The following is a 27,420-nucleotide window of genomic DNA, read 5'->3' on the forward strand; positions in this document are numbered from 1 at the left end:
TAAGTTTATAGATGATAAAAATTGTGAGAGATAGCTTAAACAATGGATGACATAGTAAGAATCAAAAAAGGATTTTGGCAGTCTAGAGTATTAGGTTAAATCCAATAAGATGGAATTCAGTAGGGATAAATGTAAAGTACTTGGGTACAAAAAATCAGCTCCCCAACCATAAAATGGGAGATGCATAGTTGGAAACCAAAAACAAAACAAAACCAAAAACAAAACATAACCCCCCAAAAAAACGTAGAAGAAAACAACAAAAAAACCCCACAAACCAAAAAAATCCCCCCAATAGAGGTTTCATTGGAGTGTAAACTCAATATAAATCTGTATTGTGAAATGGAAGCTAAAAACAAAAAAAGCTAATTAGATATTGGGCTGCATTAAGAATGAAAGTATCTTCCAGGAATAGGGAAATGATAGTGTCCCCTGACAGATCTTATCTGGAGTATCATGTTCAATTCTTGGCACCATGATTTAAGAAGGACCTTGATTCCAGAGGCAACCAGGATAATGAATTACCTTTAGTCAAATGAGTATTGATTGAAGGAATTGAGCATGTATGGCCCTGAGAAGACAAATGCAGAACATAACTTTTTCAAGTATGTGAGTGTCTTTCACGTGTAGGAGACATTTTGTTTGTTCTGTTTTGGCCCTAGAGAGCAGAACCTGCAGCACTTAGTGGAAATTGCAAAGAATCCAATTTAGGCTTGGACTTTAGGGAAAACAAACAAACAAACAAACAAACACCTTGCTAACCATTCATACTCTCTTCAAATGGAATGAGCTGCTTAAAGAGGAAGTGGGACTCTCCTTGGAGTCAGTCCTTCAAAAGGCTGGGCAGCCATTTGTCAGGTATGTTAGATTTGAGGATTCTTTTTGCAAATGAGTTGGTTGAGGTTGTTGCTAAGGTCCCTTCCAATTCTTAAATTCAGTAATTTGTGATAAAGGCTCAAAAGAGCAAAAGGAATATAGAAGATTTTAAGTGAAAGAATGGAACTGGCTTCTCAAGAGGTTTCATTTAGTAGTGACATCTGATAGATTGATTTAACCATTAAAAAAAAACTAGCTCTTGCCCTCAAAGATACTTTTTAAAATTTTTCTAGTTTATTTTTCAGGTAGTTAGCTTTCCAGATACAGGGGGCTTAGCAAACAATTGACATTTGGTTTGTTATAAAAGAAAATAATGAATAATATTTAGAGAAATTAAGTAAAATATAATCAGGTTTCAAGCAGATGGCAGTTCTGAACATTTCAGACACGGAAGACTCTGAAGAAACTAACCAATATACAATTATTTTCAAGACAGTCTGGCAACTAAACTAGTACTTGAATTCTTATTCATTAGACTAGGTTTGAATTTCCACATTAAGATTCATCACTTCTATTAAACAAACATTCATGGATTGCCTATTGTGGGCTAGAATCTATAAAATATATGACTTCTAGTAAAATCTGAAGGTGGGGTGAAGTGGGGTAGGGATAGATTGTTTGCACTGTATACTCTCCTCCCCAAAGTGATGAAAGACCAGGCTCTAACTGAGTGTGTTTCTACATCTACCCACAAAAGCCCCTTAAACAGGGCACACTAATTGGGGCATGATCCCAAAGACCTTGCATAATGAAAATTATTTGGGTCATCAAATCAGGCTTCACCTTAGGAAAGCCAACACAGGCATAGCCAAACGAGGAAGCCACACGACCTCTTCCCTCTCTCCTTTTTCTTTCTGTTCCTGGTGTTTAGCAAATCAGAACAATTAACTATTTTATATAGATTTGGGTGGCGGTGCATTCTTTATTTTTAGCACAGCAGCCACGGACGGGGCCATTTAAACCATCATGATTTGTCTATGACCTGTTCATTTCAGCTCCACATTTTTCCCCACCTGGTTTTAAATCAGAGAACAAACAGAACTATCACACTAGCAGAGCAGGTCTTCGTTTTATTTCCACTTTATTTTTAAACTTTCGAGAGCAGTTAGAATCCAGCCAAAGAACCTTCGTCTTTTTTTTTTTTTCTTTTTTAGAGAATAAAACTGAAGGGGAGGTCTGAAAGCAAGTGTGCGTCATTCTGGGAGAGGGTTGCAAAGAAGTCAAAGTAATTTTCAGTAGGCGTCCCCTTTCATCTCCCTCCAGAGGCCCCCCAGTCCTGGGGGTTGGAGTGGGGTGGTTAAAGCAATGGTGGGGGAGGGACATAAAGGATGGAAGGAAGCAAAGAAATATTGGTGGGGAGGGAAGGAGTACTGGTAAAGGATTTAAGTTTTATTAAAGCAGTTGTCTTCAACATGAATAGTAAAGCTCAAGCCTGGTTTGTATTCACCTGATCAGAGTCATAGGTTGGGGTCCGTTCCGTGGAATTTAACCCCTTTACCACAAGCTGGCTCTCCCTTCTCCCCAAATTCTTGAAGACGGTAGATCCGTAGTTTCTGCCCCTAAACCCTCTCAGTAGATTTGGTTCTTTGGGGATGAAGCGGAGGAGGGGGGAAAGTAGAAGGACCCCGCACCCCTTTTCTTACCCTGTGAAAGAGGAGTCGTCAAACATCCTGCATTTCATTGGCAAAATCAAAATCCATCCTTAGAGAGAAGAGGATTAATGGAGGTGTGTGTGTGGGGGTGGGGTGGGGGTGGGATTAAAGAAGGGGCTTGGATAGGGGGTGGGGGTGGAGAATGTACCTCTTTTTCCTCCACAGAGTTGAAGGTTCAGACAAACTTGCGCAGCCTGTATGTACTGTAGGGAGAAGGAGTGGGAGGGGTGCCGAGGTGGGCACCTACCTCTCTACATTTCAGCTTTTCCTAGAAAAGGCTAGAGATTAAAATCAGGTCCTGCCGTCCCCTCCCACCGCCACTCCAACCCCCCCCAGATCACACACACTTGCTCATCCTGTGATGAGCGCGTTGGGCGAGTGTGTCAGAGTGTGAGTGTGAGCGCGAGTGTGCGTGTGTGCCCGCGCGGTTGCCAACCGCTGTGTGATCTCTCCGCTCCCTGGACTAGGCATTTGCGAGACGAAAAACGTGAACAGGCTTAAAGTATGGCATGTTGCAAAGATGGTTTCTACCAAGAAGGAGCCAGGAACCACGATGTCCTCCGGGGTCAGTTTTACCCTCTTGCACTTCCTGTGCCTGGCGGCTTGGTGAGTACTCCCCAGAGGCCTTGGGGGCGTGGGGTGTAGGGTGGCCCAAGTGGCCAGCTAGCCAGACCCCTACTGTGCCCTGGGTAGTTCCTTGGGAACTACCCAGGGCACTCACTCTGGGCTTTGGACTGTTGCCGAACCAAAGCTTTCTTGGGACCTGGTAAAGGGAAGAGAAGGAAGGGGATAGGGAGAAACGATCCTGTGTACATGTGTGTGCATGTGTGGTGAGTAGGGGGAGAGAAATGGAGAGGGAGTACGCCTTGTTTGACCATTCCTTTTTCTCTCCCTCCCTCCCTCAATCAGTTTACCTCCTCCCTACTCCCTCCCCCCCTCCCCAGCCTCTTCCAATGATGCTTCAGGTGAAGGGCTTTGACCCTTGAAAATCAGTTCAGTATTCCCTATATCTTTCATTTATTATTTTCTGTCTTTCATACATTTCTGTTGTTTTTTTGTTGATTTTGTGGTGCAGTTTAAACGAACCCCCAGGAGATATCATAAAGGAGGAGAAATTGCGTCCAGAGAATTTCACTCTCATCCTGGACAGTTTACTCGATGGTTATGACAACAGACTGCGTCCTGGATTTGGGGGTATGAATGATTTCAAACACGCAAGTGTGTCCTGTCCCTCCTGTCTGTCACTCTCTGCGTCTTCCTGTCTGTCTGTTTTGGGGGATCTCAATAGGTATGCTTCTTATGCGAATATAAATTTGTCTCTGTCCCTGTCTCTGTCTCTCCCTCAGTCTGTGTCTCTTCACTTAATGCCTCTCTATGATACTTATGATATAAATCCCACCCCTACCCTTTCCTGCCCTCTCCCACCTCACTTCTCCCTAGCTGCCTTTTCTTTCTTTCATAGCACCCAGGATCTCTTAGTCTATGTGGGTGAGAGACTAGGGAATTTAAAAAGAAGAAGAAGAAGAAGAGTGCCACTGTATCTCAGTTCTAATACATTAAGGTAAAGAGTTTGGAGTTACTCTCTGCCTGAGACTGAATGAGGACACATATTCCTACACCTAAACACTTTGGGTGTTTCATGAGAAGCTTCACTTGTTGTCTTTCAACTAGAACATAATAAATATGTGTGTTCCACACTGGTCAGATATGAAGGGAAACATAAGCACTTGCTCTTTTCAGTTTTTCAGTTAGTTTGATGGTTTCTTTTTTTTTTTTTATCGTATTTGATTCTCTTCTACGATTTTAGGAGTCTTCTAGGCTCCATCATTAATATATTCACCAAATATTTATTGAGCACTTAAGATGTGCAATGCACTTTGCTAGATTCTATGCAAGACCTGAAGTTGGCTAAGACAGTTTCCCTGCTTTCAAGAGCTTTATAATTTACTAGTAAAAAAAAAAGGCTTGATAAGAGCATTGCAAATTGAGTATTTTAAGGATTGAGAGTAGGGAGAGAATACTTCCACATAGGAAGATCAGAAAGGTTATTATGGAAGAACTATAAAATCTCTGTGTTGAGAGGTACTTCAGAAACCACATTATTCAACCCATATCTGAGCAAGAATCACTGCTATAATATACTCAACAAATAGTCACCTAACCTTTTGCAGAAGTCATCTGCTGAGGCGAGAGCACTGAGATGCCCCATTTAACTTCTGCTTAGCTCTAATTGTAAGGAAATTCTTTCTTATATCAAACCTAAATTTGCATCTTTTCAACTTCTGCTCATTGCTCCTAATCCTGTCCTCCAGAGCCAAGCAGTATATCTAATCCCATTTCTTTATGATAGGCCATCAAATATTGGGGATAGCTATCATTTCCCACTAGGTCTTCTGTTCTCTGAGCTAACCTCCCTCAATTCTTTCAACTGATCCATACAGTTTTATATTAAGGACCTTCGCAATCCTAGTTACCAAGCTCTGGATGCTCCATAGTTTATCTTTCCTAAATGTGGTCTCTAGAACTGAACACAATATTCCAGATGGGGTTTGATCAGATTAGACTACAACAGTTCTGCAAGGTCATTGAAAAGCGTATTAGTTTTGCAGGCTGTCATATCACACTGTTGATTCTTAAGTCTGTAGTTTACTAAAATCCCTAGAACATTTTCATAAGAATTGGAAGTAGCTACTTTGTATTTGTGACATTGATTTTTTGAACCCAAGGTGATACTTTACATTTATCCCCTTTTGAATTCTAATTCAATTCAGCTCAACTTTCAATTCTTTTGAGAGCCAGGGATGAGTTAGATTGGGCAGAGGGGTAGAGCTCTGTGAATGCTTTCAGGAACTGCTAATAGTCCAGTTGGGTTGAAACAGAGAGGTCATGATGAAGAGTAATATGAAATAATGCTGGAAAAGTAGGTTGAAAGTGGCATTTGATGCCAGAGGCATTTGATGTGATGGGTCTTCAGCCAGGCAGGTGGTATAAATCTTCTTATGGGAATAAAGCCCAGATTTTTAAATGAAAAAAAGAAAAAGTGACATTTAATCTGGGCTTCAAAGGTACCGTTTTGAGAGTTGAAGCCTAGAAATAGGAGAACAGTGAAAGATGGTCTTAGGCAGTGAAAATAACAATAGCAAGTGTCAGAGAGTGATCTGTATTGATTAAAACTTTATTTCATGTTTATGCAGGCTGGGATTAGGAGTTTGCCCATAGGTATCATGGAACCTCTGAACATTCTTTATAAATGTTTTGTTTTTTCTTCTTCCCTCACTCCAAATCCAAAGGCTGTTAACCTCATTAAAGTCCATATGAAAGTGTTTATCATAGAATCGTGATTCTAGTGCTGGAAGAGACCTAAGAAATCATATAGTCTAATTACATTTTACAAATAAGGAAACTGAGGCCTAAGGAAGTTAAGTGACTTGTCCAAGGTCATATAAGTAGAGAGCATCAAAAGAGAGATTTGAACCCAGGTCCTCTGACTCCAGAGCCAGTGCTATTTTCTTAACCAGTTAGCTCCACTAGGGAAACAAAGAAACAAAAGCAAGTATTATTTGAGTGCTATGACTTTTTCGACAGAGATGTATTTCTCTGAACAGTGAGTACCTTGGTTTTATGTACAATCATTGAACGTTGGAGTGGGAAGGAGCCTTTGAAATAATCGCTTACAACCCCCTCATTTTATAAATGAAGAAACTGAAATCCTTAGAGGTGAATGACTTGTCAAATGCCATGTAGGAAGAAAGTAGCATAGTTAGGATTTGAGGGCAGTTACTCAAACTCAAGTTCTGTGCTTCTTCCACCAAATACAATGAGAAGTTAGTAATTAACTAGGAACAGATTTTTTTGGGGGGGCTAGGCAATGGGGTTAAGTGACTTTCCCAGGGTCACACAGCTAGTAAATGTTATGTGTCTGAGGCCACATTTGAACTCAGGTCCTCCTGAATCCAGGGCTGGTGCTCTATCCACTGTGCCACCTAGCTTAACCTAGGAACAAATTTTTAAAAAAATCATTTGATCTGTTAAAAGTTTTCCTAAAGTCTTGAGTAATTCCAATGTCAGTACAAAAATAGCATGCAAGGAGAATCAGGATACCATTTGGTCATTTTAGATGACTGTGTCAGTAAAGGAGGGTTTTATTTGGCAATATTTTAAATATGAAATTTAAAGAGAATAAAGCAATTATGATTATAAATTACATGTTGATAAATTATAAATTACATGAAATTATAAATTTCAGTGTTGGTTAGGATCTAGCTTACATCATCAGTAAGATTATGAGACTGAGGAATAGTGATTGAAAGTATTGAATTTTTATTAAGTGATCACAAGTAAATATTAATATCTCTTCAGTTGACTACTGATACACTTGGATATATTATCATCAGTTTGGATGCTATATACAGCTTATATTGTTACGTGTGTAGGTGTGGGGGAGGAACCCAGTGTTGTGTTCACACTCATTTTACTTCAGATCCCTCCCTCTCAAGTCAGTAAACTGTTAGTAATTCAGATAAGCAATGAGCTTTAAACTCTCCTTAAGATTTTCTGGTGATGGAAAATGTGGCTAACTGCAATACTATTGTAATTCTAAAGGGTATATACTTAGTTACCTTAATTTGTCGTTGTTGACTTTGAGCTAATAGAGTCTAGCATCCATACTTTGAAAACTTTACAGGATGGAATTTCCTTCCCATTACTTAGAATATTAGTAGCTGATTAAACATTAAAAATATTTACTATACAAATCAAAATTTCCTCTGTTTTCTGGTCTATGCTAATAAATATTTATTGCATAAAGTGATTTGTAATTTGAAAGTAAGCCTCCCATTAGTATATGGGTAGTACTCCAGGTGTCACAGAGGATAATAATTCCTACCAAAAGAAAACATTTGGGCCTTTGTGATATTAATGTTGTATGTCCCTGAAAATCAAGAGAAAATTCAGTATTAAAGTCAAATCTTCAAGTTTGTTTTCTTCTCTCAAATGCACTACTTTAAAGGAAGTTTTGGCTTTCTAAAGGTGAAATATACAATACTTGGCTTTTGCTAATATACAAAAAAGCCATAAGGAAAGATTTACTTTCTGGTTCTGCTAACTCTTTAGCAGATAAATCATTTTTATGTCTTTGCTTAAACCTTTTATTATGTTCTTTTTAAAATAAAAGTTAAAACGGAAGATTAATCAATCAGCAAGTGTTTAATTTGGACCTTGTTTGACAGCTTGCTCATTAGACTAGGCAGGGGTTTGAATAGATTTGGAACCTAAATAGACTGGTTTTTATTTATGGAGGGGAAAGGAAATGAGATTTCTTTTTCTTTTCTTTTCTTTTTCTTTTTTTTTAAACCACCTCTAGCTTACTGCCTTACCCCCTAACCTTCCATGTTTCCACCTTTCTTTCCTTATCCCAATCATTTTTAGAAAAAAAGTATTTTTTGGGGTGAGGAGAAGGAAATTAAGAGAAAAAAACTCAGAAGAAAATATGTGAGGGGCCTTGGTGAGTATTCTGAACAGGGTTTCATCTGCTTCACAGCTGAATAAAATTAAAGCTTTCTAAAAAAAAAAATTAAGAGCTACTCTGTACCTTATTCCACAAGCTCTGATTTAGAAACTACTTGTGTGCCTCAAGGAAGCTTGGCTGTAATTATTCAGTCACTTATTGGATGATATAGTAAATGAAATATGACCTAAAATATCTGGATCCTTTGGGACCAGAGGTGACTGGGATATAGGAAATCATTGAGAATGTTATTGTGGAAAGAATGTTGGATCTGGTAATGGAGGTCCTGGCTTCAAATCTCATCTCTGCTCTTTACTTGGTGATCCCGGGCAAATTACTTTGCCTCTCTGGGCCTCAGCTTCATCTTTAAAATGAGGGTGTTGTGCTAGATGACCCTTAAGATCCCTTTCAATTCTCTGATTCCATGATCCCATGATTTCATTACTTTGGTCAATCTACTACAGCTCCTTTGAATTAGGGAAGGAGGTGCCAATTTTCTTTCTTTCTTTCTTTTTTCTTTTGCTAGGCAATGGGATTAAGTGACTTGCCCAGGATCATACAGCTAGTAAGTGCTAAGTGTGTGAGGTCAAATTTGAACTCAGGTCCTCCTGTCTCCAGGGCCAGTGCTCTATCCACTGTACCACCTAGTTTCAAGCTGACTTTAGAAAGTGTTTTAGATTCTAGATAAACTCTTGGTGAGAGGAGAGAAAAACCTAACTTCACATTAATTTCCAAGGCCGTTTATATGGATCGCCAAACCCATTTAAACAAACCTTATTGTTAATGATTGAAGTTGCCCATTTAAAAAGACAAAAAATTCACAAGTTTCTTCAAAATGAATCATGATGCACATGATATGATTGCTCAGTTCAGTAAGATTAAAAGATTCAGTAACAAACTACAAAACTTCAAAAAATTAAAACTTGTTAGTATTATTTTTCAAATGCATCAAAATCTTATCCCCTGCCCAAAAAATCTCAGCTGAACACAATTTGGTTGTGAAAAATAATTATAGTATATTATATAAATATAGTATATTATTTCTAATAAGAATAGCTCTCATTTATACAATGCTTTAAGGTTTGCAGAGCACTGTACAAATATTTGCTCATTTTATGCTCATCACAACCTTGGGAGGTAGGTGTGATTATTATCTTTATTTTGCAGATGAGAAAGCTGAGGTAAACAGAGATTAAGTGATTTTGCCCAGGTATTTAGTGTCTAAGGGTGGATTTAAACTCAGGTTTTCCTGACTCCAAGTTCAATTCTCTGTCCGCAACACCTTTTAGCTGTATATGTGTGTGTGTGTGTAAAATATTTAAAGCTTCAATCTTTATTTCCTTCTGACTATTATAGATATTAATTATCTTGCTTTTTTTTTTAAAGTTGGACATAGTAATACCCTGTCTAATATTGGAGCATTTAGATACATTAACACTTTGAATATTTTGTAAGTTCTCTATGGATTAAGTGTATGTATATTTTGTCCACCATGAAATTACCCTAGAAAATATGGTTAAATAGTATTGATAGTGTCATTATTAGACACTTGCACTAAATGAGATACTTTCTTACTCGGCCCATTAGGCTCTTCAATCTGAATTCATGTGCCATTAAACCTAATAGTTCTTTTAGTGTTTTAGAGGGTTTGACAATTTAAAGAGAATCTGTGTTCCTAAGAAGTAAGAAGAGTGAATTTATTACTGAGCAATCTTACCTTTTACCTAGTTCTGACACCCAAACAAAACCCCCCTGAAAAATGTTACATTTACATATGAGAACTCTATAAATATTTGTTAGCTTTGGTGTAATTCTACCCAAATAGACCTTATACTTCAGGATTGTAAGCCGCGTGCTCATTTGCAACTAACAAAAGCTAAGGAGCTCTTTTTTGAAATTTTTGCTGGTCCACCTAGGAATTCACTCTTTGGACTAATGCTAATAGGTGAACCTCTGGATTCTTAAGCTTCAATACCACAAGACATTTGTGTGTTAGAGACAAAGCCAAAAGATTTTTGAGGCAAAACTAAGTGTTCAGGTGTCCTGGTTGGGAAAGGAAGTTTCTAGGAAAGAGAAACAAGAGAGCATGAGCTTTCTGAATTTCTTCATTTTTTTTTTTATTAGGAACAAGTTTTGTATCAGCGCTCATTCTCTGTAACATCAGTTGACAGAAGAATTCTATTCTTCAGTTTGCAGTGACAAGGACATCAGACACTGAGCTTGAGAAAGATTCTTAAAAAGACAACTTTTTGCCAGTTCTAAGGGCCAAAGCAAAATAGCTAGTTGTCAGTTGTCTGAGAAATGGACACATCATCATTGCTTATACAAGTGGTATAAAACTCAAATAGAAATGGATGGACAGCATATTAACTTAGAAAACCACAAATTAACAGTATTTCTGCTGCATTATATTTTTATTTATTTTGTTAAATGTTTCCCCATTACATTTCAATCTGGCCCACTCAGGGAGCTGGCACCTTGCGCTTGACACTTATGGTTTAGCCTGTTCATGTTCACCTGCAAGTGTACAGGTTTCTACTTCCTATTGTAATTTCTGGTTGTTTGGTCTTGGGAGTAATCCCCCCTACCACACTGCTTCTGTTTAATGGTTAATATGGTAAAATGGAAAGAGCAATGGCTTGTGAAGTCAGAGAACAGGTTTGGTCGGAGTTCTACTAATTGCTTGTTATATGCCTGGGCAAGTTACAGAATCTGTCTGAGCCTATGAGAGAGGCCACAGCTAGGACTTGTTATTTATCATTACATCAAGCTATTATCACTCTTCCTTTCTTCACCAAATACATTTGGGAAGTTGAGGAACCTGGAAGAGAAAGTGTTTTTGTATATGGAAGTGCAAAGTCCCACTAAGTCAGGAATACTTGTCCTTCCAGTGCTGATGTCATGGAAAGGTAGAATCCAATCTACAAAGTTGCATGGCAGATGGAGAGAAAGATTCCAGAAAAGAGAGATGGTTCTAGGCAGGGGAAGATGATTGGACTAAGTGAGAGAAAGGCTATCTAAGAAGAACTAGGCGTGAAAAAACCAGAGTCCTTTCTACATGCTCTACTAGATTTTCACCCAGTTTTGGACAGAGAACATTGTTTCTTTATAGGAGATACGCCTTTCTGAAGCAATATGCTGTAAAGAAGGCTATTTTTATGCCCCAGTATAGAAAATTGTGGAAATTGCATTAAATATCAGCTTTTATTGATCATATTCAATGTTAATTGATTGGTTTCATGTTTCTACTTTCTCCATTTCAAAAATGGGAGTCCTAGATCTTAAACAGTAAATGACATAGTATAAAGACCACTGCATATTGAATATTCTTTCACTCCATTCCTTCAATACAATTAGTAGTTATTGTGTTTAAGGCACTGTAACAAACCGCTTTTGGAGGCATAAAGTAAAAGACACAGTCCCTTTTCTTAAAGAGTTTATAACTTAGTAGGAGAATATTATTCTCAGCTCTGTTGGGGCAATGGATTAATTCATAACTTGTATATATTGGAGGAAATGTAGCATAGTGAATTCTCTTCTGAGGTTGGAGTCAGAAAGACATGAAATAAAAATCTGCCTCTGACAATACTGTGTGACCCATGACAAGACCCTTAACCTTGTTATGACTCAGGTAACTCTTTAGATTGATATAAGTTATAGGTAGTTCAAAGTGTCTATTGGCAGAAGAATTTTCTACACTAATGGAATCATATATCTTGCAAAAATTATAAATTTAAAATAATATAAATATATGAGTTATTACTATTATTTAATTCATAGTATAAAGGTATGAATAAAATGATCTGACAGTTATTAAATCATTTTAGAATTCTAGAGGGAATAAAAATGATAAAGTTTGAGAGCTTGGTATATATCATTAGACATATTTAAAAATTCCCATGCTTCCTTGAAATGCTTAATGAATAATACAGTCATAGATTACTTGAGCTGGAAAAGACCTTAGAAAGAACATAGTCCATGTTGTCATTTATTGGGGCAGGTAGGAGAGAGGGTAGAGTAGGGAAAACTTCAATTCCTTTCCCCTGCAAACACACATATACTTGACCTGCCCCTCCCATTCATGTTTGCTTAGAGTTATACGAAAACAGAAAATTACATGAGATGCCAAATTGATATATACATATAAATATATATGTGTGTTTGTATATATACATATATATGTACATACATATATACTTTTCTACTTAGGCCCAGAAGCAACCAAATTCTCAGCCTCATAAGAAAGCCAATTGCTACCAGGTTTTATACACACACACACACACACACACACACACACGTGTGTGTGTGTATATATATATGTATATGTATATCTATCTATCTATATGTGCACACATACATACACACACGTATATATCAAAGCAAAATTTTAATAAGAGAATTTCAGTTAAAAAAATGAAGAACTCAGCATTCTGGAGACTAATTTGAACCAGAGGTGGACTAATTAGATCTTTCTGAACTTCACCCTGGTTTACACTGAAGCAATTACTGCTGAAAAATGTATTGTTTAGACTAGACTCAGAATTCAGTAGGTGGAGTTAGTGATGTAGCTCAATGACTCAATTGCTTCAGCTTCATTTGTACCCATAGTTACATAAGTTAAGCTCTCATGTAGGGAAGGCATTACACAAAGCACACTCAACCATAGCACTTTCCCTCTTAGCATCCAAATGTTGGGGATTGTACTTGATCATGGTGGGTTTCTTTTTTTTTTTAGTTACATTGATATTTTTAGGTACATTGACAGTGTATCTTGAAGGTCTGTGTTTGCCGTGCATTAGTAGGACATCCGAAGTATACATCTAAAGACAATTGATTTGATATGTATAATTTCAGGAGTATTTTAATTTACATGAAACCTGTGGACAGCTTAGTTTTATAAAAAGACTCATTCTGTTCTCATGAAGATCATCATTCTCCTTTTCTGTTTGGATTAGAAGGTCTTTGAGTAGCTTAAAGATGGGTTTTAGTAGCATTGTCTTTGATAACTCATAAGATCAATAATTATAAGCCTCTAAGACCAGATTTGTATAAATGACTCACTGAAAGCACTCCCAGCTTAGGTGGAAGGAAAGGAAAAGTGTTCTTACTAGAAGACGACGTGGTAACGTATGGAGTCTACCATGTCAATTTTTGTGGTGGTTGTTGTCACCACATTATACTGCTGAATCATACTGAACTTGTGGTCCAATAAAGCCCTTAGATCATCAAATCATAGATCTAGAGCAGGAAGAGAGGCCATTTAGTCCAATTGTTTCATTTTACAGATGAGGAAATTGAGGAAGAGGGAAGTTAAATGACTTGCCCAAAGTCATGCATATAGTAAGCATCAAACATGGGGATGGTTTTCAGACGTGTACTTTTGAAATTGACTTTCTGAATTCAAATTTGAGTTTATATGAAATTTCCTTTTTTTGTGTTTATATCTTTTAAAATTAGCACAGTATCTGTCATACATATAGTAGGAGTTTATTTAATAAACACTTTTTGATTGAATGAGTGATTGATTCTTAGTTCCAAAGCTCTTTCTGACCAAAATCTTTTTGCAACCTAACCTTGCTATAAATGATATTAGCTATTTCTCCCAGCTTTATGACACCTTCAAATTTGATGAGCTTGCCATCTATGCTTTTATCCAAATCATAAATACAATGTTAAATAGCTGAGGGCCAAGCAAAGATCCCTGGGGGTCTCCATTGAAGACCTTCAGCCATGTTGACACTGAACCACTAATAACTTTTTGAGTCTATCCAGATAGTTCTGAATTGGTAAAGTCGTATAATCATCTAGTAAACATCTCTACATAACAGCTAATGAATTAATTCAGAACATAAAATTCTGTAGTCACTTGATAGTTGCAACCATATATTTCATTTTGTGTACAAAATTGACCTCATGTCTCAGTATTGATACACATCAAAATCCCCAAACTGAGTTAGTAATGCTCAGATAGCTACATAAAGCCTTTGAAATGAATTCTATGTGGCTAAACATAGCTTTTTGAGTTGTCGCTTACTATGACTCAGCTAGCAACATGAAGCAGCAAGGCTTGATTTTGTACTGTGCTTATTACATGTCTTATTATTTAGATCAAATGAGATAATAATTGTAAAGTGCTTAGCACAGGCCTAGCACTATAGTAGGTGCTTATTCTCTTCCTCTTCCTCCTGCCTCAAGAGGCATCCCCATGTAACACTAGGAATATGGGCTAAGGAGTCAGAGCCCTGCTATTCTTCCTAATAGAGCCCTAACTCTTCCATATACTACATGTGTGACCTTGGGCTAATTGTTTGGCATCCCTAAGTCTTAGTCTCCTTGATGGTAAAACAGGACAATAAAACTTCCCTTGCCTGTCTAAATCTATGATCTTATGACCTAACTTCAACAGAGTCATTGTGAGGATCACGTGAGATGATGTAGGTGGAAATGTTTTGAAATTGTCAAGTTTAATACAAATAAAAGGCATGGTTATATCACCATTTAGGCATATTCTCTTGTCACTAGCCTGGTTTTCTAAAGGAGCAGGTTATGATATTTTGGTCTCAGTCTTGCTTCAAGCTGCTAGACTATATTTGAACTGATCTTTAGGTCACATTTGATTTCCTTTTGAAAGTTAGTCATTTTGAAGAGAGAAAAAACTCCTTTCAACCTCAAGACTGATGTGAAGGCAGAGGCCTAGGTGGGAGTGTACAGGCAGTCTGGAAAGGGGAGAGGTTGCGAGTAAAGGCCAAAGGTGATAAGATGAACAATACCAAAGGCCTTTAACCTACTTTTGATAGCTGGAAAACCAGCTTCTTCTTAAGGAACTAGGAATTTTGTATTGATGTTAATTTGTCATATTTTCATAGTTACGTGTTTATTATAGGTAAGGGGTATGAAAAAGTTGCTTTGTCTTTTTAGAAACTGTCCTATGAAGAGGAAAACATGAATAGTTATCTTTGATAATATAGATGTAGGGATACTTAACAAATTATGTTGCTAATTAGAACATTCATGTACTTTGTAGCTTGAATATGCTGTGCATGAAACATGAAAAATTTCTATTTTTTTTGGTTTTATCTCAATTTTATTTGCAAATATATCCCCGCCTTGACTTCCCAGATGCCATTTCTCATAATGAAGAATTAAAAGAGGAAAGAAAAAAGAAAGCTGTTCAATAGAATAATAAAGCTAGCTTTTACATTGCACTTTGAAGATGTAATTTCATTTTGTCCTCACGATAGTCCTGGGAGATAGTCTTATCTCCATTTTACAGATGAAGAAATTGAGGCAAGCAGAGGTTAAGTGACTTGCCCAGGGTCACATAACTAAAGTGTCTGAGGTAGGATTTGAAATTAGGTCTTCTTGACCATAAGTCCAGCACTATATCCACTTTACCCCCTAGATGTGTAGAACTAAACATCCCATCAGTTGGGTCTGCTATTATATAGAATTCTCTTTCTATTCATACTCTCTCACCTCTGCAAAGAAGGTAGAGAAGTGCATTTTCTTCCCTCTCCTTCAGTGCTGAGCTTGATCATGGTAATTACACAGTCCTTCTCCTCCCACCCTCACCTCTCCCCTCCCCCCCCTCCTCTTTTTGTTGTACTTCATACATTTACTGTGTAGTAGTCATTGCAGATTTTATTTTCCTGGTTCTTCTTATTTTACTTTGTATCCCTTAATACAAATTTTCCTAAGCTTCTCAGTGTTGAATGAATGGATGAATACGATATTTATTAAGTGCTTACCATATACAAAACACTCTTCTAAGCTCAGGGGATGCCCATACCAAAGCAAAGCAGGTTTTGCCCTCAGGGTGGTCACATTCTGATGAGAGAGTTGACACCTTTGGAAAGTTTCAGCTGCAGGTCAGCTGGAAAGGTCCCATGTACCTTACGGTGCAGCAGCCAAGCAGATGGTAATGCCTCTTTTTAAATGTCATTTTCGCTGATAAAGATCAGAGCTGCCGATGTTGATCTGTTTGCTAGTGCCAACGACTTTGGTGGCAAAAATATTCTTTCTTGGGTTCTCAGTAGCTGTGGTTGTAGCACCTGTAGGTGCATTGCCAGCTTGCATCTCCACAGGATGGTGGCTGTAGGAAAGAACGTGCAGACGTTTCTATTCCCAGAGCTCTTGGGTTCGGAGGCCTGGTCTGTCTCCATCAGTGTCTGAGAGATGCTTTTCAAGGTGATGGGGGTGGCCTGACTCGCCTTGCCCATGTGGCCTCCTGTTTCACTTTCCAGGAACCTTGGTTCTTTCTATTCTTTACATTAGTCTTTTTTATAGTGCGGTAAAACTTCATATTAATGCACGGGAGTTTAATTGGCCCTTCCTAATTAATGAGCATGTACATTGTCCATAGTTCTTTGCTAGTACACAAGTACTATAATAAAGGTTTTGGTGTTTATTGGATCTTTTTTTTTTTAAACTATATTTGACCTCCTTGGACTGTATGTCTAGCAGTGGGATCTTCAAGTCTAAGGGCATGGACGTTCTAGTTATTTTACTAATATTATTACAAATTGCCTTCTAGAATGGCTCGATCAATTCACAGTTCTACCAATATTATATTTGTATTTCTTTCTTTTCACAGCCCCCTCACCATTTATTCCTAGCTGTTGTTATCTTTGACAATTTGCTGAGTGGGAGACGAAACCTCAGATTAAAAACAAAACAAAACAAGAAACAAAAAGCAATCATTTGGAACAGTCTTTCATGTGGTTGTATAAAGTTTGAGATTCTGCCTTTGAGACTATTTGTTTATATTCTTTCACCAGTTGTTCATTGGGGAATGGCTTTTTATCATGTATTTGTGTTAGTTCCCTATATTTCTTGGATATTAATCCCTTGTCAGAAATATTGGATGCAAATAATTTTCTCCAAATGAACAACTTTAGCTTCTTATCATAACTTTTCATGTTAATTTTTTTTCTTGCAAAATCTTTTCAATTTCACATAATTAAAATTATCTTTTTTTCTTTTGAGGTAAACTTGATCTTTTATTTGGTTAAGAATTCTTCCCCATCCCTAATTGTAAATGGTACCTGCTCTGGTTCTCTCTTAAAGTTTTTAGTGGCGTGGCATTTAACATTCTGATTGTGTACTCATTTTGAATTTATTGTGGTATAATTATATATGGTATCAGGTGCTTGTCTAAACCTAATTTGTGCCAAATTGCTTAATAGTTATTCCACTGGTTCTTTTTCAAATAGGGAGCTGTTTCCTAAGTAATTTATTCATTGATTTAGCTAACCCTGGGTTGTTACTGAGTTAAATTATTTCTGATTTTTCTTTATATACTGTGTTCCACTGATTTATTTTTATACTATTCTACTCAGTACCAAATAGCTTTGATGATAACTGCTTTATGGTATCATTTGAGGTCTGGAAGTGCTATTGTGCCTTCATTGCTGCATCTTTGGTTATTTTTGTTGTGAATGTAGATCAGGGGTGGGGAACCTACAGCCTCAAGGCCACTTGTGGCCTTTTAAGTCTTCAAGTGTGGCCCTTTGAATCCAAACTTCACAGAACAAATTCCCTTAATAAAAAGATTTGTTCTATAAAACTTAGACTCAATCAAAAGGCTGCACCCAAAGACCTTAGAAGACCACATGTGGCCACAAGGCCACAGCTTCCCTACCCCTGATCTAGATCTTTTGTTCTTCCAAATGAATTTTGTTACTTTACTTAACTCTATAAAGTATTCTCTTGGTGTTTTAATTGGTATGACATTAAATCTGTAAATTAATTTAGGAGAATTGTCATTTTTATTATATTGGCGTGGCCCAGCCATGAGCAATGCATAACTCTACAGTCAGTCACCCACTGTGTGACTATGCTAAGTACTGTTATTTAAGTTAATCTTAAAATGCCTTGTAATAATTTCTATAAAAGTCTTTTATACAAGTTTTGAATGTACCTTACTAGATTGACTCCTTGATGTTTTTGTGCATTTTGTAGTTATTTTGAAGCATGACAAAAATAAGAAGCCTTATAGTTTTTCCTTATGTAACCGAAGTCTGATGCATGTGCATACCCTAGCAGCTTGCCCCACTTATACAACTTTCCCATGTGGAGAAGCTGAAAAGAATCCTTGTGGGAGACTTATGTAGGAGGGAAGTGCCTTGGGGAGACTGTGGTGTGTGAGTAGACATTCCATCACTAGTTCCAGTTGGCTAATCACTTGGTGAAGAGGAGGCTCTTTGGTTGGCTACAGAAACACTCAAAGAGGCCTTCATTCAGTAACTACTTAAGTCATAGTATCTGTTGAGAGTTGATGCTCCAAGGGACAAGATCTTAAAGCTTTCTTCCTCTTTGAAGCTGAAAAGCCCAAGAACTGATCTTTGGTCCTTGGCCTCTGCATTTTTTTCCATTCTTGGTGAAAAGAATAGACCCTCCATGACCTTTTTAGTTTTGAAAATTCAGAGGGCAACTCCCATCCTAATGTTCCAGAGCACAGAGGGCTTTCAGTATTCTGGTATTACAGGGCTGTTTTGCAGCTATTCTGGCATTGATGGCAAGGAGTGACCTTCTAGACCCAACCCAGAGCTGGATGTGAATTTGATGGGAACAATAATATGTAGGAAATGAGCGAAGGTAGCCCTACGTTCTCGGCATTCCTCCAGACAAGAGGTGGCCCTGGCAAGAACATAGCCCTGAGATATTGGGGCAAATGCATGTACTTTGTTCTTGCTATTCCTTTGTTAAATGGTTAAATGTCCTCTAACAATGAGAGAAACAGAGCTGGCAGGGGCTCAGACTGATACCACTGGGGAAGAGACTACTTTCCCTTCCTTCTCCCCATCCCTCCCCCAAAAGAAACTACCCAAGACTTCAGGATATCCTAGAATCCTTAGGGGCATATGTAGCCAGCTTGGGTCTGAGAGAGATGGCCAGAGCACACACATTGTTTTTATCATGACTGTTGCTTCTTTACTTAGTTTTGTTTTTAAATTAGAATGAAATCAATATGAATTTTTCCCCATTGCTAGGAAGACATACACATATACATGCATATTTATATCTATATCTATCTCTGTCTATGTGTATGTATGATATGCATGTATGTGTCTATCTATCTATCTATCTATCTATCTATCTCTCTATCTATCTATCTATCTATGTCTCTGCCATCAGTTATAGTAGTCAGTAATCTCATGCTACATGACACATTAATAAATACTTCTGTATTTGACCTTTTCCATCATATGTAACCACTGGCCTGTAAACATGTTCATCTTAAAGAAATTATTTCCTTCAAGTAACATTAAAAATAATTCATCCTAAAAATGTATCCATATTCCAGTAAAATAGAGATTAGTAGACTACTTGGTTCTATTCCCCCCTTTCCTCATTTCTCAGCAAAGATTGTGATAAAACCTTTTGTGCGATACTTGTGAACAAGATAGAGAATATGTGACTTACTTGACAGAACTCTTGGTTGGATTTGGAACTTTTTGAATGCAACAGAGAGGAATGTCTCTAGTTAAGTCCCCTAGGCATCTTTTCTTGGCTCTACTGTTCAACTTTTATTTTTCTATGATAGCAAAGATGGCATGCTTACCAAATCTGCCCATAATTTAAGGCTTTGAAGGGTAACTAATCTATTAGCTATTAGAAGGAAAGTTAATCAGTTGGTCAACAAGTATTTATTAATCAGTTAATATGTACCAGTCGTATGCTAAGAACTGGGGATACAACATAATCTCCACTCAGAGTTTATATTCTATTGGAAGAGATAACATATAAATACCTAGCTACATATGATGGATAGGGTAAGTGAAAGGTAATCTGAAAGGGAGACATTAGCAGCTGGGGTCCTGAGAAATGCCTCCTTCAGAAGATGGGTTTTGAATTGACTCCTAAATAAAGAAGCCAGGGAAACTCAGAGGCAGAGGTGAAAAGATAGAATATTCCAGGTATGGAGCAGCCATTGCAAAAGGGTGGAGACAGGCAGTGGAGTGACATGTTTGAGGAGCTGCAGATAGAGCAATGTCACTATTTCATAGGCCGAGGTGGGGAACCTGCAGCCTCGAGGGCACACGTGGCCCTCTAGGTCTGCGAATGCAACCCTTTGACTGAATCCAAGCTTCACAGAACAAATCCCCTTAATAAAAGGATTTGTTCTGTAAAACTTGGACTCAGTCAAAAGGCCACACCTGAAGACCAGAAGGCCACATGTGGCCTCGAGGCTGCAGGTTTTCCACCCCTGTCATAGAGTGGGTGGAAAGGAGTAAGGTATAAGAAGAATGGAAAAGTAGAAAGGGGGCAGGCTATAAAGAGCTTTAGATGACAAATGGTGGAGTTAAGATTGATCTAAGAAATAATAGGGAACCACTGGAGCTCATTGAGCAGGGGGATGACTTGTTCAGACCTATACATTTGAAAAATTACTTTGATAACCTAGTGGAGGATGAATCAGTGTGTCTTGACACAGGAAGACCAGATAGATGGCTATTGCAGTAGTCTAGGTGCAAACAGATGAAAGTCTGAACTAAGGTAAAGAAAAGGGCAGATTTATGAGTGATGCATGAGACTTGGCAATGCATTGGGTATGGGGTGAGTGGGGCGGGCTGAATGAGAATAAAGAATTGAGGATGACACCATGGTTGTAAACTGAGGTATCTGAGAAGATAGTGGTACTCTTGATAGTAATACTGAAGTTCAGAATGGAATGGGGTTTGGAGGGAAATAATGAGTTATTTTTTGGACATGTTGATTTTAAGATGCCTATGAGAATTCAAGTCTGAGATATATAAGAAGTAGTTAGAGATATATGTCTGTAACTCAGGAGATAGACTGGTCCTGGATATATAGATTTGGCAATTATCTATATAGAGATTATAATTGAACCCATGGGTACTGATGGGCTCACCAAATGAGAGAATCAAGATCCAAAAGGTCCCTGACAGGCTAGGCGACTGGGCAAAACCCAGTAAGATAAAATGTAATTGTGGTGAAAATAAAACCTTATTCTCACAAGTACAGTATGCAGGAGGTGTGACTAGACAGCGGTTCATTAGAAACAACATCTAGAGAGTTTAATGGATTGCAAACTCCACATCACTCTGATGTGGCAGCTGGAAAGGCTAATGAGAACTTAGGCTTCCTTAAGAGAGTTGTAGAGTTAAGAACAAGGGAAAAGGATCTGCTCAACTGTGATCTGGTGAGATGACATTTGGAATATTTGTGTTCCATTCTAAATGTTACTTTTTAAAAATTTATTTGCTTATTTATTTATTTTTAGTTTTCAACATTCACTCCTATGAGATTTTGAGTTCTAAATTTTCCCCCCTTCCTCCGCTCCCCCTTCCCAAGAGAGCATGCAATCTGATATAGGCTGTACATGTACAATCACGTTAAACATATTTCCACATTAGTCATGTTGTAAAGAAGATTTAGAACCAAAGGGAAAAACCACAAGAAAGGAGAAACAAAAAAAAAGGAAAGTATGCTTTTTATTCAGACTCCATAGTTGTCCCTTTGGATATTCATAGCATTTTTCATCATGAGTCTTTTGGAATTGCCTTAGATTGGATGTTACTTTTGAGAAAGGAAATTGATAAGATGGAAAATCTCCAGAGAAAGTAGGTCAGGCTGATAAAAGACTTCAAAACCATGCCATTTGAGGATGAGTTGAAGGAAGTGGGAATATTTAATTTGGAGAAGAAAAAACTCAAGTGGATCATGATAGTTGTCTTCAGGTATTTGAGGGACTGTCATGTGGTAGAGGGAAGAACCAGTGGGGAAGTTGCAGACCAAATTAGGATTTGATATAAAGAAAAACACGCTGATAATTATAGATAACCCAAAAGTAGAATGGACTGCCTCAGGGCCTAATGCATTTTTCCTTGTTTCTGGTCTTCTAGCTAAGATTGGATGATTATTAGTAGAGGGTATTGTAATTTAAGTATGCATTGGACTACATGGCTTGTGTGGTACTTTCCAACTCTGAGATTCTATAATTTTTACAGATTACTTACTGTGCCATGGGGTCTAACTCTGAGATTCTGTAATTCTGTGATTATTTTCTGTGCCATGGAGTCCAAGTATATAATAGTAACTCACATTTTTATAATGCTTTAAGCTTTGAAAAAAGATGTTTCTGCTTTGGAAGGGAACTCCATTGATTCTTTGCCTTTAATTTCTGTGTTTTCTAAATTCTCAAATTCAAGTTCCCAATGGGAAAGCCATAAATCTATATCTATATCTATATATATTTGTATTATCTATATAACTTTTAAATGACAAGCTATTTTCAGTATCAACTCTTAGTTCCTTTCAAAAGTGGCATAAAAATTAAGAAAGATCCCTTATCCCTTAACCTCTCCCTTAACCTTTCCTATCTATCTACTTCTTAGAGATAATAATGTGTGTATGTGTGTGTGTATATATTCATATGTGTATATATACATATACACACACACACATAGATATATATACATACATACATATACATACACATATGCACATATACATTATGGAGTAAAGCTTGAAGACATTACACAACACATAACAGTCTAAGACTTCTTTGGTATAAGTCCAATGGGCAACTAGTTTTTAACTAAATTTAAATTTAAAAATTCCTTTATTACATATATACTCTATTTGAAGGACTGTACTAGAGGCAAATATAACTAAAATAAAGAAGACATGGCCTTTGCCCTCAAGTAGCTTATGGTCTCACCGAGAGTATCCTTGGGTGGTTTCATAATGAGCCATCTCTTCTACTGGGAAAATCCAGTACCACTTCTGTTCTCCAAAGCTACAGATCAATAAGGAATGGGATGACCATGACCAAATGAAATACCCAAGATCACACAGAAGATTTGAACCTAAATCTTCCTTTTCAAAATCTAGTCTTTCTTTCCACTGCTGTACACTGTCTCTTAAGATTTTAATACTAATAGAGCCCCAGAAATAGTGATATCAATATAAAATATATATAACTGAGGCTTAGCAATGCCATTCTGACTATTTCTCAAAGAAAGCAATATCCACAAATACTTGAATGTTAATATTATCTTAGCAAGTGTGTTTCTACAAATATATGCTGTCTGTGACAACTGTTATGTTAGTTAAGATCTCTCAAGTTAACCAGACATTAAATGAAGGGCTTATGACCATGGTCTCCTCCTCTGGTCTCCTCTTTTGGTCTCCTCCTCACACTTTCATGAAACTCTACTGCTTAGACATACAAGAATGGGAAGAGCTGCTTCAAGACAGTGCCTTTTCATTTAAGATTTTCATGTGAAGGTTGGATAATAGCATATAGGGGACATTATAAATGAAATTTTAGGTCAGCTATGGGCTAGAGGTGACATATGAAGTTCCTTCTAGGTCTGGCATTCATTGATTCTCTCACAGTAATTCTCCTTTGAAAAACATCAGCATAATATTACCTTACCAAAATGATGTTTATCTTTTTTAACTTGCTAGCCACATCTCCATGACCCATCTGCAAAGGTGTTGGTGTTACCAGCTGATGATTTTTTTTGGTATCAGATAGAATCACAAAATTTCAGAGGTGGAAATGATCTAAAACGCTACCTGGTCCAACCTGTATCTGACACAGGATACAATTTAGATCTTTTATTAGACTGCATAAACCTCAGGGACAAGACCTCATTCAGTCTTTTGTAAAGACCTTAATTGAGGAGGAACTTATTACCTTCCCAAGTAGTCCATTTTTTGTATAGCTATGGTTGTCAAGAGGCTTTTCTTCACTTGAAGTTGAAATTTTTCACTTCAACTTTTTTTGTCTCTGCAACTTCTACCCATTACTGCTAGTTCTGATTTCTAATGAGCAGAACAAGTATATTCCCTTTTCTAGAAGCTAGCCCTTTAAAAATGTGAAGACAATTATCAGGTCCCCCTAAGTTTTCTCTTTGAATAGCTAGTACTTATACAGTGCTTTAAAGTATGACAGATGATTTCCACACATTATATTATTTGATCCTTACATAACACTCTCAAGGAGGTGATATTATTATCCCCATTTTACAGGTAAGAAAACTGAATCTGGGAGAGACCAAATGACTTGCCCATGGCAATATGGCTAGTGACTCTGTGGTGAGATTCAAATTCATGTCTTCTTGACTTTGAGTCCCTCATTCTGTCCATTGTTCCTCTGCTCCAAGCTATACATCGCCAGTACTTTCAACTGATCCTCATATCCATCCTTGTTTCCTGTCTCTGAGCAATTTATTAATATTCATGTTTCTGCGAAGAATGACTTCTGGCAGCTCTTATGGATTTTTTTCCCCTTCCAGATTAGCAAGCTCCATGTTAACCACCCTTTAATGAATTACCTCCTTGCTGTGAGGGATCTGGGTCTCTAGAAGATCTCTCAAAAGCATCTGGCATTACCATCGCACTCAAAGGCCAGCATCTCCTTTGAAATCATGGGATAACTGTTATCTGTTAGGACAAATAAACCCTTCATTTAATATCTGATTAACTTGAGAGATCTTAACTAACATAACAGTTGTCACAGACAACATATATTTGTAGAAACACACTTACTAAGATAGTGTTAACACTAAGGTATTTGTGGATATTGCTTTCTTTGAGAAATAGTCAGAATGGCATTGCTAAGCCTAAGTTACATATATTTTATATTGATTTAACTATTTCTAGGGCTCTAGTAGTGTTAAAATCTTAAGAGACAGTGTGCAATAGTGGAAAGAAAGACTAGATTTTGAAAAGGAAGATTTGGGTTCAAATCTTCTGTGTGACCTTGGGTATTTCATTTGACTGACTTTTCTGAGCCTCAATTTCCCCATCAGTGAAATGAAGGAGTTGGCCTGAATGCTCTCTGAGGGCTCTTTTACCTCTAGATTCTTTGATCTAGGATACCAATAGCTTTGTTGGTAAGTAACTTGGATTTTACTTCTGACTTTAATTGAGCATTATTGCCTGCATATGTGTATATTTGTAAAAATTACCTCTACTTTTTAGTGATATTTATCTCCTAGAAACTTTAAGGCAGTAATTTGCAAAGAGCTTTGTGTATTTTTTCTATTATTTCTTCTCACCCAGTTATCTTGCAAAATTAATGATTATTTTTTTCACACTTATCTATTTTCTATCTACTAGGTCCTGTTACAGAAGTGAAAACTGACATATATGTCACCAGCTTTGGGCCTGTTTCTGATGTGGAAATGGTAGGTATTGGAGAAATTTAAAATAGCTTTCTGTAGTTAGGAGAAACCATGCACAACAGAAGGAAATGGATGTTTATTTCGCTGTCAATCAGGAGAGTAAGAGCAGCTCTGTTTCTAGTGTGAGTAATTAGACTAGTACATTTGTCAAGAGGAGGTCACAGAATTTGCATTTCAGCCCTAACATTTGAGTACATTTTTGTCTAGATTCATGTTCTACAAAAGGAAAGAACTTTATTGTTACTACTCCCCACATGACAATCTTATGAGTTGATTTTTTTTCCCTGTGAAAACCACTGGGATGGAGAAAATTAGAGATTATAACAACTGAAATTATTTCTGGCACAAAGCTATCTCACAGTCCTGAGGGGCCCTATTTTAGCATTTCATTTTGGCCCAGTTGTATGTTTTTTTACCCCCTTACTTCTTGAAGAGCTCAGTGTACCAAACTCTGGTAGATGTCAGAATGAATTCATCTATTTAAGTGTGTGCTCTTAAGGTTACATAAAGATGTTTGGTGTGCACAATGGATGATTGGTAGTACCTTTAAGTCAGCTGTATATGATTTAAAATACTTGAATATCTACTTCCTGATTTTAATTTGTTGTGCATAAAACTTTTTTTTAGTTGTTGATTTACTTTATTCTTTTAATTTACTCTTCTAAAAACTCAATGACATTTGTTATTCATTATCTCATTTTATTTCCTGATATATACATATATATATGTATATGTATATATATATATATAAGTATATATAAAATATTAGAGTGAAAGTGTAATTGCCATCTTCTTGCAGTCTTATTGAATTATAGTAATTATTCTTGAATGGTTAAATATGTATGATGATTTCTTTATCTGACTAATTCAGGGAATTGATGATATATACAACATGTTTAATGTTGCATATATACATCCATATATGTATGTATACATAAGACATATACAACATGTTTTAATTGCTGGAACTCTTTGCCATTGCCATTTGTAAATGTCTTCTGCTATTGATTTGGTTTTACTTGTGTGGTTTTGTATACATTTGTGCATATGTGCTTATTGATTCTCTTTATAATTTATGTATAATAACCTGTGGTTGGGGTTGCTCTTGTTTGCTCACCCAGGAATACACAATGGATGTCTTCTTTCGGCAAACATGGATTGACAAAAGACTGAAATATGATGGCCCCATTGAAATTTTAAGGCTGAACAATATGATGGTAACTAAAGTGTGGACACCTGATACTTTCTTCAGGAATGGGAAAAAATCTGTCTCCCATAATATGACAGCCCCAAACAAGCTCTTTAGAATTATGAGAAATGGCACCATTTTATACACAATGAGGTGATCAACTAATTCTTTTATTTTATGCATGCTAAGAAATAAGGATGATTATGAAAATGATTAAATCTTTTTGATTCTATTTTGTTTCATTGTAGGCTTACCATAAGTGCAGAGTGCCCCATGAGATTAGTGGATTTCCCCATGGATGGTCATGCATGTCCCTTGAAATTTGGGAGTTGTAAGTTAAAATCATGAAGCTTCTTGTAATTAACTATTGAATTCAATAATAAGATTTCTAAAGTACCTATTATTTTTAAGGCACACTAGGCATTGTAGATATAAAGATAGAAAACCAAAGAGCTTTTATCTTACATTCTCATTACATTATCATACATTCTGCTGGGGCCATGGACCAGGGCATGACGTGTGCACATATATGCAAATACAAAATAATTTAAAGTAATTTCAAGGCATTAACAACTAGACGGGCATCATAAGAGATGAGGTGGTGTTGAAGTTTGAAGGGAACTAGAGATTCTAAGAGATGGCTTTCAAGGCAGTGGGAACCAACTTGCAAAAGTATGGCAATAGTAGATGGAATATGGGGAACAGAGAGTAGGCCAATTTGACTGGAATGAAGAATGTATGAAAGAAAATAGTCAGAAATGACTGGAAAGGTAGGTCGCAGGTAGATTGTAGAGCCCTTAAAAGTTAGGCTGAAGATTTTTTTTAATGTACTATAAGATACAGTACCATTGAAGATTTTGAGTGGGATAAGTGATATGGCCCTATCTTTGTTTAGAAATATTAATTTCCCAACTGTGAGAAGAATGGATTGGAGATGGGTAAGATAAGAAGTAGAGAAACTAATTTAGAGGCTGTTTGCAATAGTCCAGGCAAGAGGTGTGGAGGATGTGAAGTAGGGCAGAGACTATAGAACTGGAG

General features: G+C 37.0%; 1 protein-coding gene across 1 annotated transcript in view; it reads left to right on the forward strand.

Annotated features, from left to right (window-relative positions):
* Positions 1–2,741: 2,741 nt before the first annotated feature.
* The window catches only part of GABRA4 (gamma-aminobutyric acid type A receptor subunit alpha4), a 103,582-nt gene continuing 78,903 nt past the window's right edge, over positions 2,742–27,420 (forward strand). Inside the window, 5 exon segments of the mRNA XM_020990669.2 lie at positions 2,742–3,131; positions 3,601–3,719; positions 25,129–25,196; positions 26,315–26,535; positions 26,631–26,713. Coding sequence (XP_020846328.1) covers positions 3,046–3,131; positions 3,601–3,719; positions 25,129–25,196; positions 26,315–26,535; positions 26,631–26,713 — 577 coding nt within the window. The 5' untranslated portion in view covers positions 2,742–3,045.

Source organism: Phascolarctos cinereus, unplaced genomic scaffold (assembly GCF_003287225.1).
Source record: "Phascolarctos cinereus isolate Bilbo 61053 unplaced genomic scaffold, phaCin_HiC Scaffold_9;HRSCAF=440, whole genome shotgun sequence".
NCBI lineage: Eukaryota > Metazoa > Chordata > Mammalia > Diprotodontia > Phascolarctidae > Phascolarctos > Phascolarctos cinereus.